Source organism: Coregonus clupeaformis, chromosome 12 (assembly GCF_020615455.1).
Source record: "Coregonus clupeaformis isolate EN_2021a chromosome 12, ASM2061545v1, whole genome shotgun sequence".
Taxonomy (NCBI): domain Eukaryota; kingdom Metazoa; phylum Chordata; class Actinopteri; order Salmoniformes; family Salmonidae; genus Coregonus; species Coregonus clupeaformis.
In genome coordinates, this window is record NC_059203.1 from 17,061,316 (window position 1) to 17,077,797 (window position 16,482).

Consider the following 16,482-nt stretch of genomic DNA (forward strand, 5'->3'; position numbering starts at 1 on the left):
TGCATTATTTGGTGTTTTACGTTGTACACGGAGGATGTTTTTGCAGAATTCTGCATGCAGAGTCTCAATTTGGTGTTTGTCCCATTTTGTGAATTATTGGTTGGTGAGCGGACCCCAGACCTCACAACCATAAAGGGCAATGGGTTCTATAACTGATTCAAGTATTTTTAGCCAGATCCTAATTGGTATGTCAAATTTTATGTTCCTTTTGATGGCATAGAAGGCTCTTCTTGCCTTGTCTCTCAGATCGTTCACAGCTTTGTGGAAGTTACCTGTGGCGCTGATGTTTAGGCGGTGTTAGGTATAGTTTTTTGTGTGTTTTTCTAGGGCAACGGTGTCTAGATGGAATTTGTATTTGTGGTCCTGGCAACTGGACCTTTTTTGGAACAGCATTATTTTTGTCTTACTGAGATTTACTGTCAGGGCCCAGGTCTGACAGAATCTGTGCAGAAGATCTAGGTGCTGCTGTAGGCACTCCTTGGTTGGTGACAGAAGCACCAGATCATCAGCAAACAGAAGACATTTGACTTCAGATTCTAGTAGGGTGAGGCCGGGTGCTGCAGACTGTTCTAGTGCCCTCGCCAATTCGTTGATATATATGTTGAAGAGGGTGGGGCTTAAACTGCATCCCTGTCTCACCCCATGGCCCTGTGGAAAGAAATGTGTGTTTTCTGCCAATTTTAACCGCACACTTGTTGTTTGTGTACATGGATTTTATAATGTCATATGTTTTTCCCCCAACACCACTTTCCATCAATTTGTATAGCAGACCCTCATGCCAAATTGAGTCAAAAGCTTTTTTGAAATCAACAAAGCATGAGAAGACTTTGCCTTTGTTTTGGTTTGTTTGTTTGTCAATTAGGGTGTGCAGGGTGAATACGTGGTCTGTTGTACGGTAATTTGGTAAAAAGCCGATTTGACATTTGCTCAGTACATTGTTTTCACTGAGGAAATGAACTAGTCTGCTGTTAATGATAATGCAGAGGATTTTCCCAAGGTTACTGTTGACACATATCCCACGGTAGTTATTGGGGTCAAATTTGTCTCCACTTTTGTGGATTGGGGTGATCAGTCCTTGGTTCCAAATATTGGGGAAGATGCCAGAGCTAAGGATGATGTTAAAGAGTTTAAGTATAGCTAAGTATAGCTAGACTCTGGGTTGAGGTCAGTGATAAAGTAGTCTACAGTACTACTGCCAAGAGATGAGCTATAGGTGTACCTACCATAGGAGTCCCCTCGAAGCCTACCATTGACTATGTACAGACCCAGTGTGTGACAGAGCTGCAGGAGTCGTGACCCGTTTTTGTTGGTTATGTTGTTGTAGTTGTGCCTAGGGGGGCATATGGGGGAGGGAATGCTGTCACCTCCAGGTAGGTGTTTGTCCCCCTGTTTGTCTCTATCTCACTCTCAAAATCAAATCAAATGTTTTGGGTGTACACTTTACCGTGAAATGCTTACTTACGAGCCCTTTCCAAACAATGCAGAGTTAAAAAGTAAGATTTAAAAAATCCAAAGAAGGAAATAGTAACACAATAAAATAACAATGAGGTTCTATACAAGAAGTACCGGTACTGAGTCATTGTGCAGGGGTACCAGGTAGTAATGAGACTATATACAAGGAGTACCAGTACTGAGTCAATGGGCAGGGGTACCAGGTAGTAATGAGACTATATACAAGGAGGAGCAGTACTGAGTCAATGGGCAGGGGTACCAGGTAGTAATGAGACTATATACAAGGAGGAGCAGTACTGAGTCAATGGGCAGGGGTACCAGGTAGTAATGAGACTATATACAGTGGGGGAAAAAAGTATTTAGTCAGCCACCAATTGTGCAAGTTCTCCCACTTAAAAAGATGAGAGAGACCTGTAATTTTCATCATAGGTACACGTAAAAAATGACAGACAAAATGAGAATTTATTTTCCAGAAAATCACATTGTAGGATTTTTAATGAATTTATTTGCAAATTATGGTGGAAAATAAGTATATGGTCAATAACAAAAGTTTCTCAATACTTTGTTATATACCCTTTGTTGGCAATGACACAGGTCAAACGTTTTCTGTAAGTCTTCACAAGGTTTTCACACACTGTTGCTGGTATTTTGGCCCATTCCTCCATGCAGATCTCCTCTAGAGCAGTGATGTTTTGGGGCTGTCGCTGGGCAACACGGACTTTCAACTCCCTCCAAAGATTTTCTATGGGGTTGAGATCTGGAGACTGGCTAGGCCACTCCAGGACCTTGAAATGCTTCTTACGAAGCCACTCCGTCGTTGCCCGGGCGGTGTGTTTGGGATCATTGTCATGCTGAAAGACCCAGCCACGTTTCATCTTCAATGCCCTTGCTGATGGAAGGAGGTTTTCACTCAAAATCTCACGATACATGGCCCCATTCATTCTTTCCTTTACACGGATCAGTCGTCCTGGTCCCTTTGCAGAAAAACAGCCCCAAAGCATGATGTTTCCACCCCCCATGCTTCACAGTAGGTATGGTGTTCTTTGGATGCAACTCAGCATTCTTTGTCCTCCAAACACGACGAGTTGAGTTTTTACCAAAAAGTTCTATTTTGGTTTCATCTGACCATATGACATTCTCCCAATCCTCTTCTGGATCATCCAAATGCACTCTAGCAAACTACAGACGGGCCTGGACATGTACTGGCTTAAGCAGGGGGACACGTCTGGTACTGCAGGATTTGTGTCCCTGGCGGCATAGTGTGTTACTCATGGTAGGCTTTGTTACTTTGGTCCCAGCTCTCTGCAGGTAATTCACTAGGTCCCCCCGTGTGGTTCTGGGATTTTTGCTCACCGTTCTTGTGATCATTTTGACCCCACGGGGTGAGATCTTGCGTGGAGCCCCAGATCGAGGGAGATTATCAGTGGTCTTGTATGTCTTCCATTTCCTAATAATTGCTCCCACAGTTGATTTCTTCAAATCAAGCTGCTTACCTATTGCAGATTCAGTCTTCCCAGCCTGGTGCAGGTCTACAATTTTGTTTCTGGTGTCCTTTGACAGCTCTTTGGTCTTGGCCATAGTGGAGTTTGGAGTGTGACTGTTTGAGGTTGTGGACAGGTGTATTTTATACTGATAACAAGTTCAAACAGGTGCCATTAATACAGGTAACGAGTGGAGGACAGAGGAGCCTCTTAAAGAAGAAGTTACAGGTCTGTGAGAGCCAGAAATCTTCCTTGTTTGTAGGTGACCAAATACTTATTTTCCACCATAATTTGCAAATAAATTCATAAAAAATCCTAGAATGTGATTTTCTTGAAAAAAAAATCTCAATTTGTCTGTCATAGTTGACGTGTACCTATGATGAAAATTACAGTTCTCTCTCATCTTTTTAAGTGGGAGAACTTGCACAATTGGTGGCTGACTAAATACTTTTTTTCCCCACTGTACAAGGAGTACCAGTACTGAGTCAATGGGCAGGGGTACCAGGTAGTAATGAGACTATATACAAGGAGTACCAGTACTGAGTCAATGGGCAGGGGTACCAGGTAGTAATGAGACTTTATACAAGGAGTACCAGTACTGAGTCAATGGGCAGGGGTACCAGGTAGTAATGAGACTATATACAAGGAGTACCAGTACTGAGTCAATGTGCAGGGGTACCAGGTAGTAATGAGACTATATACAAGGAGTACCAGTACTGAGTCAATGTGCAGGGGTACCAGGTAGTAATGAGACTATATACAAGGAGTACCAGTACTGAGTCAATGTGCAGGGGTACCAGGTGGTAATGAGGCTATATACATTTTAGTCATTTAGCAGACGCTCTTATCCAGAGCGACTTACAGTTAGTGAGTGCATACATTATTTTTTGTATTTTTCATACTGGGAATCGAACTCACAACCCTGGTGTTGCAAACGCCATTCTCTACCAACTGAGCTACATCCCTGCCGGCCATTCCCTCCCCTACCCTGGACGACGCTGGGCCAATTGTGCGCCGCCCCATGGGTCTCCCGGTCGCGGCCGGCTACGACAGAGCCTGGATTCGAACCAGGATCTCTAGTGGCACAGCTAGCACTGCGATGCAGTGCCTTAGACCACTGCGCCACTCGGGAGGTTAACCAAATATACAAGGAGTAGAGGCACCGAGTCAATGTGCAGGGGTACCAGGTAGTAATGAGGCTATTTACTTTTGCATATTTTGGATACTGAATGTTATCATATCTTCAACCAAAACCTAATATTAGATGAAGGGAACCTGAGTGAACAAATAACACAACAATTACATAGTCATTTCATTTATTTTAGAAACAAAGTTATGAAACACCCAATGCCCCTGTGTGAAAAGGTAATTGCATCCTTACACACAATAAATGTTTGTGCCACATTTAGCTGCAATGACTCCAACTAACACTTCCTGTAGTTGTTGATCAGTCTCTCACGTCGCTGAACCCATTACCCTCTATGGTTGTGAGGTCTGGGGACCACTCACCAACCAAGAATTCACAAAATGGGACAAACACCAAATTGAGACTCTGCATGCAGAATTCTGCAACAATATCCTCAGTGGACAACATAAAACACCAAATAATGCATGCAGAGCAGAATTATGACGAATCCCACTAATTATAAAAATCCAGAAAAGAGCAATTAAATTCTACAACCACCTAAAAGGAAGCGATTCTCAAACCTTCCATAACAAAGCCATCACCTACAGAGAGATATAATCCAAGATGGCGTAGTAGTGCAGTCCTGTTTTTGTCGTGTGTCTGTAAATAGCCTGTAAATACCCTGTTTTTTTTGTATTTTTCGTACATATTTTCCTATCAGACTTTTCATCCTTCTACAAAATATACTTTCCTGCAACCCGCCTCACTCAATGTGGAACGGATTCTATTATTGACTTACCTTTTATCTAGAATCTCCAGTTGAAACTAGCTAGCCAGCTAACTAGCTACTTGCTATTAGCCACAGTTAGCGCTATTTCACCCAGAACATTGGATTTTTTTCATCACTGGACATTAATCACCGGATCGCAACTAGCTAGCCGCAACCGAATGGATGTTGCTGTCTGGCTAATCACCACTACCCCCGATGCAAGCACCAGTTAGCCTCGAGCTAGCCTAGAGCCAGGCTCATATCTACCTCTAGGTCTACCGGACGGGAGTAGCCAGCTACCTAGCTACTTGCTATCAGCTATTGCTGACTTCTGTAATGGCAAAAGTCTTGGTTTCTTGCACGTAAATATCAGAAGTCTACTTCCTAAGTTTGAGTTATTCACTGCGTTAGCACACTCCGCCAACCCTGATGTTCTAGCAGTGTCTGAATCCTGGCTTAGGAAGGCCACCAAAAATTCTGAAATTTCCATCCCCAACTATAACATTTTCCATCTAGATAGAACTGCCAAAGGGGGTGGAGTTGCAATCTACTGTAGAGATAGCCTTCAGAGCTCTATCATACTATCCAGGTCTGTGCCCAAACAGTTTGAGCTTCTACTTCTAAAAATCCACCTTTCCAGAAATAAGTCTCTCACTGTTGCCGCTTGCTACAGACCCCCCTCAGCCCCCAGCTGTGCCCTGGATACCATATGTGAATTGATTGCCCCCCATTTATCCTCAGAGTTCGTACTGCTTGGTGACCTAAATTGGGATATGCTTAACACCCCGGCCATCCTACAATCTAAACTAGATGCCCTCAATCTCACACAAATTATCAACGAACCTACCAGGTACAACCCTAAATCCGTAAACATGGGTACCCTCATAGATATCATCCTGACTAACTTACCCTCTAAATACACCTCAGCTGTCTTCAACCAGGATCTCAGCGATCACTGCCTTATTGCCTGCGTCCGTAACGGGTCCGCAGTCACCTACAGAACCTTGAGAAGAGTCCCCCAAGTAAGCTGGTCCTGGGGCTCTGTTCACAAAACACAAACAGACCCCACAGAGCACCAGGACAACAACAACACAATTAGACCCAACCAAATCATGAGAAAACAAAAAAGAGAATTACTTGACACATTGGAAAGAACAAACAAAAAAACAGAGCAAACTAGAATGCTATTTGGCCCTAAACAAAGAGTACACAGTGGCAGAATACCTGACCACTGTGACTGACCTAAAATGAAGGAAAGCTTTGACTATGTACAGACTCAGTGAGCACAGCCTTGCTATTGAGAAAGGCCGCCACAGGCAGACCTGGCTCTCAAGAGAAGACAGGCTATGTGCACACTGCCCACAAAATGAGGTGGAAACTGAGCTGCACTTCCTAACCTCCTGCCAAATGTTTTGATCAATGTTCCCTCAAATTTTGGGGGGCACTGAGCAAATTTGAGGTCCATTGAGCGGAAACACTGTAAACGCGCGCCGATCAAGTTAACACTGAGGCTGTACCCTGACAGTTTTAGACAGTAGCCAATAGGCTGTACCCTGACACTTTTAGACAGTAGCCAATAGGCTGTATCCTGACAGTTTTAGACAGTAGCCAATAGGTTGTACCCTGACAGTTTTAGACAGTAGCCAATAGGCTGTACCCTGACAGTTTTAGACAGTAGCCAATAGGCTGTACCCTGACAGTTTTAGACAGTAGCCAATAGGCTGTATCCTGACAGTTTTAGACAGTAGCCAATAGGCTGTACCCTGACAGTTTTAGACAGTAGCCAATAGGCTGTACCCTGACAGTTTTAGACAGTAGCCAATAGGCTGTACCCTGACAGTTTTAGACAGTAGCCAATAGGCTGTATCCTGACAGTTTTAGACAGTAGCCAATAGGCTGTACCCTGACAGTTGTAGACAGTAGCCAATAGGCTGTACCCTGACAGTTGTAGACAGTAGCCAATAGGCTGTATCCTGACAGTTTTAGACAGTAGCCAATAGGCTGTACCCTGACAGTTTTAGACAGTAGCCAACAGGTTATTGTGGCTATCTGAGCATAATGTAGGCCTACCAACAAAACCAATGGAGTAAATCCCATAACATTTTCACATGGAAATAGCTTTTGATTTCTACGATATAGCCTACAGTAGCCTATATGTGGTGTTCAATACAGCCTACACTGCATGAGACTTTAAAAAAAACGTTTTTACATTATGAAGGGCTTGACATTAATTACAGATGTTTTACTTGGTCTGTAACACAATGGACCAAATAGCTGACTGTAAATTGCGTTGTATGATGCAAGAAATCACGTTACAAAATACAATTAATTATTACCATACAGAGAATTAGACAATGTCGGCTACCCCTCTGCCTATTAGCTTATTTGCATATTCAAGCCTGTCTCAAAATACAACACTGCCCCTTTAATTAATTTAATTAATTAGGACGGCAGGTAGCTCAGTGGGTAAGAGCGTTGTGCCAGTAACCGAAAGGTCACTGGTTCTAATCCCCGAGCCGACTAGGTGAAAAATCTGTCGATGTGCCCTTAAGCAAGGCACTTAACCCTAATTGCTCCTGTAAGTCGCTCTGGATAAGAGCGTCTGCTAAATGACTAAAATGTATGTAAATTAAGACATAAGCATTTTACCTGACTGGCTTTTCAAAGACTGCTTGAAATGTAGCCTACACATTTCTACTCTTGTAGGAAGCAGTAACTCCACATTGCTGACCTATACTTATCTATAATTGGGCTGACCTCTCCGCCAATAGAAAACAACAAAATCACAGACTCAATCTAGTCAGATTTGGTTTGTTGCATTGAAAAAGGGGCTGATATAATGATTTTGATAAACTCACATATCTATTAGGTGAAACACCACTGTGTGCCATCACAGCAGCAAGATGTGTGACCTGTTGCCACAAGAAAAGGACAACCAGTAAAGAACAAACACCATTGTAAAAACAACCCACACTACATGACCAGAGGTATGTGGACACCTGCTTGTCGAACATCTCATTCCAAAATCATGGTCATTAATATGGAGTTGGTCCCCCCCCCTTTGCTGCTATAACAGCCTCCACTCTTCTGTGAAGGCTTTGAACTAGATGTTGGAAAATTGCTGCAGGGACTTGCTTCCATTCAGTCAAAAGAGCATTAGTGAGGTCGGGCACTGATGTTGGGCGATTAGGCCTGGCTCACAGTCTGCGTTCCAATTCATCCCAAAAGGTGTTCGATGGAGGTTGAGGTCAGGGCTCTGTGCAGGCAAGTCAAGTCATTCCACACCGATCTTGACAAACATTTCTGTATGGACCTCGCTTTGTGCACAGGGGCATTGTCATGCTGAAACTTGTCATGCTGAAACAGAAAAGGGCCTTCCCCAAACTGTTGCCACAAAGTTCGGAGCACAGAATCGTCTAGAATGTCATTGTATGCTGTAGCATTAATGTTTACTGTTAATATTTATTGTTTATTTCACTTTTGTTTACTATCTACTTCACTTGCTTTGGCAATGTTAACACACGTTTCCCATGCCAATAAAGCCCTTGAATTGAGAGAGAGACAGAGACAGAGAGACAGAGAGAGAGACAGAGAGACAGAGAGAGAGACAGAGAGAGACAGAGAGAGACAGAGAGAGACAGAGAGAGACAGAGAGAGACAGAGAGAGACAGAGAGAGACAGAGAGAGACAGAGAGAGAGAGAGAGAGAAAGAGAGAGAGAGAATCAAATCGATTCTTGACTTGAACCACCATGAGCTTGATGAGCTACAACAGAGACAAGCCTCAGAACGCCACAAACTGAATCATGCCACAAGATTCTAAATGAGACATTCCATTCCCAATAAATGTGGAAACAGATGTGAACACATGTTTATGTGCCAGTATAAACTCTACTTTATTGGGCCAGTTTCACAGCCCCAGATTAAGACTAGTCCTAGACTAAAAAAGCACTTTCAATGGAGATTCTTTTGGAGATTCTTTTAATCCAGTAGGCTTACAGCCCATAGTGGTTTTGTTCATGGGAGAGGTGAGAACAAGAGGAATATAGTCTCTAAGTTTATGTGATAGGAATAAAACAGGAATACTTTAACGTGCCACCTATGAAATGAGAACACAATCATGTGGTCTGAGTGAACCAAATGAGTCGTGGTATGAGTGAACCAAATGAGTCATGTGGTCTGAGTGAACCAAATGAGTCATGTGGTATGAGTGAACCAAATGAGTCATGTGGTATGAGTGAACCAAATGAGTCATGTGGTATGAGTGAACCAAATGAGTCATGTGGTATGAGTGAACCAAATGAGTCATGTGGTCTGAGTGAACCAAATGAGTCATGTGGTCTGAGTGAACCAAATGAGTCATGTGGTCTGAGTGAACCAAATGAGTCATGTCAGACTGGGTGGGACTTCATGTTATGATGTCATACTACAGTGGGGAGAACAAGTATTTGATACACTGCCGATTTTGCAGGTTTTCCTACTTACAAAGCATGTAGAGGTCTGTAATTTTTATCATAGGTACACTTCAACTGTGAGAGACGGAATCTAAAACAAAAATCCAGAAAATCACATTGTATGATTTTTAGGTAATTAATTTGCATTTTATTGCATGACATAAGTATTTGATCACCTACCAACCAGTAAGAATTCCGTCTCTCACAGACCTGTTAGTTTTTCTTTAAGAAGCCCTCCTGTTCTCCACTCATTACCTGTATTAACTGCACCTGTTTGAACTCGTTACCTGTATAAAAGACACCTGTCTACACACTCAATCAAACAGACTCCAACCTCTCCACAATGGCCAAGACCAGAGAGCTGTGTAAGGACATCAGGGATAATCACAGATGGGATATTAAAACCAGAGCCAGTAGCTACAGCCAGCTGCTGTATAGACTAGCCCAGAGATCGATCAGATCAACAACACACACACACACACACACACACAAACAGACACTAAATAATGAGCACACAAACATACACACACATAGTTGCCACACTAAACATTTCAGAGACCTACCTAAGCCTCACATGACCTGAATCACCTGCCCTATTCAAGGCTCTAACATCAGGTCTCGACAAGCATCACAGACCGTGTGAACCATATAAATCACTTCTGTGATCTCTGCAAAGAGTTGGATAAATGCCCATTATTTTATTTCACTATTGATAAAAATCAACTTCTCAATTTCTTATGCTTGTTAAAATGTCCAGACATCGCGTGTGAATACGGTAAGCGGAGATACAGATTGAACAGACCGTGAAGCTTTCACATGGAGGCCATCTGCAGGCTTAACATGGAGGCCATCTGCAGGCTTAACATGGAGGCCATCTGCAGGCTTAACATGGAGGCCATCTGCAGGCTTAACATGGAGGCCATCTGCAGGCTTAACATGGAGGCCATCTGCAGGCTTAACATGGAGGCCATCAGCAGGCTTAACATGGAGGCCATCTGCAGGCTTAACATGGAGGCCATCTGCAGGCTTAACATGGAGGCCATCTGCAGGCTTAACATGGAGGCCATCTGCAGGCTATACGTACCACTGGAGGATTTAAAAAATGAGGATAAATAGTCACTTCAAATCTTATATCAAATCATAATATAAAGCATAACTTTCATACCAGTCTGTATCACAGCTATAGACTGTGTGTGTGCGTGATTGGGGGGGCTTGTTTACGGTCCAATAACAACGTCCGTCCCCTCCCTCATCTCTCTCTCTCCCTCCCTCTCTCTATCTGTCTCTCCAGCCTGAAGCAGCATCAGCAGAAGCAGGGATCCATATTCAAACCGAACCACAGAAATGTCCAAACTGTCATTGAAGGAAAGTTCCAAACCATTCTAGAATGCCTCCTTACTTCCTATGTTGAAGTAGCTAATAGGTCACTGATGTGACATTATTCAGGATAAGTGAATGTGTGGTTACCGCTACATTGCCCTAACCAATCCAGTTGTGTTACCGTACATCTGTTTCACGGAAGAAGGGAAGGAATGCATTTTCAAAAGGGTTTACACCAACATCGACTGGTTTTTCTTCAGGTACTGCAGATGTGAATGAACGCAGACGGTCATACTTTTTCAGCTGCTTGTCAATCACATTTATTGACATGTAATTGTGTGAATAGTTACTGGAATGGTCCATGTCAATGGTACACTAGACATAAGTATCCAGTATCCCCAGACCTCTCCTCTCTCTCTGGCCCCCAGTGGGTCAGAAGTTTACATTCACTCAATTAGTATTTGGTAGCATTGCCTTTAAATTGTTTAACTTGGGTCAAACGTTTCGGGTAGCCTTCCACAATAAGTTGGGTGAATTGTGGCCCATTCCTCCTGACAGAGCTGGTGTAACTGAGTCAGGTTTGTAGGCCTCCTTGCTCACACACACTTTTTCAGTTCTGCCCACAAATGTTCTATAGGATTGTGATGGCCACTCCAATACCTTGACTTTGTTGTCCTTAAGCCATTTTGCCATAACTTTGGAAGTATGCTTGGGGTCATTGTCCATTTGGAAGACCCATTTGCGACCAAGCTTTAACTTCTTGACTGATATCTTGAGATGTTGCTTCAATATATTCACATAATTTTCCTTCCTCGTGATGCCATCTATTTTGTGAAGTGCACCAGTCCCTCCTGCAGCAAAGCACCCCCACAGCATGATACTGCCACCCCTGTGCTTCACGGTTGGGATGGTGTTCTTTGGCTTGCAAGCAACCCCCTTTTTCCTCCAAACATAACGATGGTCATTATGGCCAAACAGTTCTATTTTTTGTTTCATCAGACCAGAGGACATTTCTCCAAAAAGTACGATCTTTCAGGTTATGTCGATATAGGACTCATTTTACTGTGGATATAGATACTTTCGTACCTGTTTCCTCCAGAATCTTCACAAGGTCCTTTGCTGTCGTTCTGGGATTGACTTGCACTTTTCGCACCAAAGTACGTTCATCTCTAGGAGACAAAACACGTCTCCTTCCTGAGAGGTATGACGGCTGCGTGGTCCCATGGTGTTTATACTTGCATACTATTGTTTGTACAGATGAACATGGTACCTTCAGGCGTTTGGAAATTGCTGCCAAGGATGGACCAGACTTGTGGAGGTCTACCATTTCTTTTTCTGAGGTCTTGGCTGATTTCTTTTGATTTTCCCATGATGTCAAGCAAAGAGGCACTGAGTTTGAAGTTAGGCCTTGAAATACATCCACAGGTACACCTCCAATTGACTCAAATGATGTCAATTAGCCTATCAGAAGCTTTTAAAGACGTGACATCATTTTCTGGCATTTTCCAAGCTGTTTAGTGTCTAAACCTCTGACCCACTGGAATTGTGATACAGTGAAATATAAGTGAAATAATCTGTCTGTAAACAATTGTTGGAAAAATTACTTGTGTCATGCACAAAGTAGATGTCCTAACCGACTTGCCAAAACTATAGTTTGTTAACAAGAAATGTGTGGAGTGGTTGAAAAACTAAGTTTTAATGACTCCAACCTAAGGGTGTGTAAACTTCCGACTTCAACTGTGTAAATGGTGGAATGTTGTGTGTTCCCAGAGGCTGGTTTTTAAGACCGAAATAGAGAAATCGAGATGCTGGATTTGTCCAAATAAACGTATTCAGCTGCTGGTGCGGGTTGTAGAAGAAAGCACTGGAAGACTAAGGTGACTGTAACGGTACGGTAACGTGGGCTACAATGAGCCCAGTAGTGGAATAACACCCATTTCATCAACTGCAACTGAATGGAAAGAGACCGGTAGTCTCAATTCTAGTAGATCATTTATACTGTATATTAGGTGTCTGGCATTTTGCTGCGTTACATTTTACATTTGAGTCATTTAGCAGACGCTCTTATCCAGAGCCACTTACAGTTAGTGCATTTATCTTAAAGATATCTAGGTGGGACAACCACATATCCTCAGTCATAGTCCGCACATTTCTGAAGTACTAAAGGATGTAGCTCAGTTGGTAGAGCATGGCGTTTGCAACGCCAGGGTTGTGGGTTCGATTCCCACGGGGGGTATGAAAAAAATAGAAAAGAAATAGAAAATAATGTATGCACTCACTAACTAAGTCGCTCTGGATAAGAGCGTCTGCTAAATGACAAAAAAAATAAAAAATGTAAAAATGTAAATACTATTAAAATGTTCTACATTGAGCCACGTACAGTATAGCCTGTTTCAAGTGCGGTTTTCCTTTCGGGGGAGATGTTTTGTCTGTTCTGGAAGTCAGTAAATGCTTTTGGTTTCTCACAAAATATGGACCATAGACCAATAACAGCGTATGACTTATGCGGCATGTTAGACTGAGTGGGTTTCCAGTCATTCTGGTAGGCATACAGTGCATTCGGAAGGTATTCAGACCCCTTGACTTTTTCCACATTTTGTTACGTTACAGCCTTATTCTAAAACTGATTTTTAAAAAAATAATCCTCATCAATCTACACACAAAACTCCATATTGACAAAGCAAAAACAGGTTTTTAGAATCTTTTGCGACTGTATTAAAAACAGAAATACCTTATTTACGTAAGTATTCAGACCCTTTGCTTTGAGACTCGAAATTGAGCTCAGGTGCATCCTGTTTCCATTGATCATCCTTGAGATGTTTCTACAACTTGATTGGAGTCCACCTGTGGTAAATTCAATTGATTTGACATGATTTGGAAAGGCACACACCGGTCTATATAAAGGTCCCACAGTTGACAGTGCATGTCAGAGCAAAAACCAAGCCATGAGGTAGAAGGAATTGTCCATAGAGCTCCGAGACAGGATTGTGTTGAGGCACAGCTCTGGGGAAGGGTACCAAAACATTTCTGCAGCATTGAAGGTCCCCAAGAACACAGTGGCCTCCATTATTCTTAAATGGAAGAAGTTTGGAACCACCAAGACTCTTCCTAGAGCTGGCTGCCCGGCCAAACTGAGCAATCGGGGGAGAAGGGCCTTGGTCAGGGAGGTGACCAAGAACCCGATGGTCACTCTGACAGAGGTCCAGAATTCCTCTGTGGAGATGGGAGAACTTTACAGAAGGACAACCATCTCTGCAGGCACTCCACCAATCAGGCCTTTATGGTAGAGTGGCCAGACGGAAGCCATTCCTCAGTAAAAGGCACGACAGCCCGCTTGGAGTTTGCCGAAAGGCACCTAAAGACTCTCAGACAATGAGAAAGAAGAGTCTCTGATCTGATGACACCAAGATTGAATTCTTTGGCCTGAATGCTAAGCGTCACGTCTGGAGGAAAGCTGGCACCATCCCTACGGTGAAGCATGGTGGTGGCAGAATCATGCTGTGGGGATGTTTTTCAGAGGCAGGGACTGGGAGACAAGTCAGGATCGAGGGAAAGATGAACGGAGCAAAGTACAGAGATATCCTTGATGAAAACCTGCTCTAGAGCGCTCAGGACCTCAGACTGGGGTGAAGGTTCACCTTCCAATAGGACAACGACCCTAAGCACACAGCCAAGACAACGCAGGACTGGATTCGGGACAAGTCTCTGAATGTCCTTGAGTGGCCCAGCCAGAGCCCGGACTTGAACCCTATCGAACATCTCTGGAGAGTCCTGAAAATAGCTGTTCAGTGACGCTCTCCATCCAACCTGACAGAGCTTGAGGGGATCTGCAGAGAAGAATGGAAGAAACTCCCCAAATACAGGTGTGACAAGCTTGTAGCATCATACCCAAGAAGACTCGAGGTCTGAATACTTATGTAAATATGATAGGTTTTTATTTTTAATACAAATTGTAACAATTTCTACAAAACTGTTTTTGCTTTGTCATTATGGGATATTGTGTGTAGATTTTTGAATAACGCTGTAACGTAACAAAATGTGGAAAAGGTCAAGGGGTCTGAATACTTTCCGAATGACTATTGTCCAGTCATTCTGGGTAGACATATTGTCCAGTCATTCTGGGTAGACATATTGTCCAGTCATTCTGGGTAGACATATTGTCCAGTCATTCTGGGTAGACATATTGTCCAGTCATTCTGGGTAGACATATTGTCCAGTCATTCTGGGTAGACATATTGTCCAGTCATTCTGCAGAAAGGGTTAAGGTTAGCAGGAAGGGTTAGGAGACAGGATTAGAGTTAGCAGAAGGGGTTAAGGTTAACAGACAGGGTTAAGGTTAACAGACAGGGTTAAGGTTAACAGACAGGGTTAAGGTTAACAGACAGGGTTAAGGTTAACAGACAGGGTTAAGGTTAACAGACAGGGTTAAGGTTAACAGACAGGGTTAAGGTTAACAGACAGGGTTAAGGTTAACAGACAGGGTTAAGGTTAACAGACAGGGTTAAGGTTAACAGACAGGGTTAAGGTTAACAGACAGTGAACACTCACCTCCAAGTAGTTCTGGACACCCTTGACTGCATGGTGTGGAGGCGCCTTCATAACGCCACTAGAAGAGACAAGAATATAATGGAGTTGGAACAGAACAGAATAGAATTTAATGGAGTTGGAACAGAACAGAATATAATTTAATGGAGTTGGAACAGAACAGAATAGAATTTAATGGAGTTGGAACAGAACAGAACAGAATGGAGTTGGAACAGAACGGAGTTGGAACAGAACAGAACGGAGTTGGAAAAGAACAGAACATAATTTAATGGAGTTGGAAAAGAACAGAACAGAATTTAATGGAGTTGGAAAAGAACAGAACAGAATGGAGTTGGAACAGAACAGAATATAATAACTGAGGTCATTCATTGAATAGTAGTCGTGGTCAAACGTTTTGAGAATGACACAAATATTGGTCTTAACAAAGTTCGCTGCTTCAGTGTTATGAGATATTTTTGTCAGATGTTACTATGGTATACTGAAGTATAATTACAAGCAATCCATATTTTTTATTTATTTCACCTTTATTTAACCAGGTAAGCCAGTTGAGAACAAGTTCTGATTTACAACTGCGACCTGGCCAAGATAAAGCAAAGCAGTGCGATAAAAACAACAACACAGAGTTACATATGGGGTAAAACAAAACATAAAGTCAAAAATACAACAGAAAATATATATACAGTGTGTGCAAATGTAGCAAGTTATGGAGGTAAGGCAATAAATAGGCCATAGTGCAAAATAATTAAAATTAGTATTAACACTGGAATGATAGATGTGCAAGAGATGATGTGCAAATAGAGATACTGGGGTGCAAATGAGCAAAATAAATAACATGGGGATGAGGTAGTTGAGTGGGCTAATTTCAGAAGGGCTGTGGACAGCTGCAGTGATCGGTAAGGTGCTCTGACAACTGATGCTTAAAGTTAGTGAGGGAGATAAGTGTCTCCAGCTTCAGAGATTTTTGCAGTTCGTTCCAGTCATTTGCAGCAGAGAACTGGAAGGAATGGCGGCCAAAGGAGGTGTTGGCTTTGGGGATGACCAGTGAGATATACCTGCTGGAGCGCATACTACGGGTGGGTGTTGCTATGGTGACCAATGAGCTAAGATAAGGCGGAGATTTGCCTAGCAGTGATTTATAGATGGCCTGGAGCCAGTGGGTTTGGCGACGAATATGTAGTGAGGGCCAGCCAACGAGAGCATACAGGTCACAGTGGTGGGTAGTATATGGGGCTTTGGTGACAAAACGGATGGCACTGTGATAGACTACATCCAATTTGCTGAGTAGAGTGTTGGAGGCTATTTTGTAAATGACATCGCCGAAGTCAAGGATCGGTAGG

At 42.9% G+C, this 16,482-nt stretch overlaps 1 protein-coding gene across 5 annotated transcripts in view; it reads right to left on the reverse strand.

The window, feature by feature from the left end:
* Positions 1–16,482, reverse strand: part of pusl1 (pseudouridine synthase like 1) — a 50,433-nt gene that overhangs the window by 28,257 nt on the left and 5,694 nt on the right. For all 5 annotated transcript variants that reach the window (XM_041891872.2, XM_041891871.2, XM_041891868.2 and 2 more), the window contains exon 2: positions 15,149–15,206. In XM_041891872.2, coding sequence (XP_041747806.1) covers positions 15,149–15,206 — 58 coding nt within the window. The remainder of the gene's footprint in view (positions 1–15,148; positions 15,207–16,482) is intronic.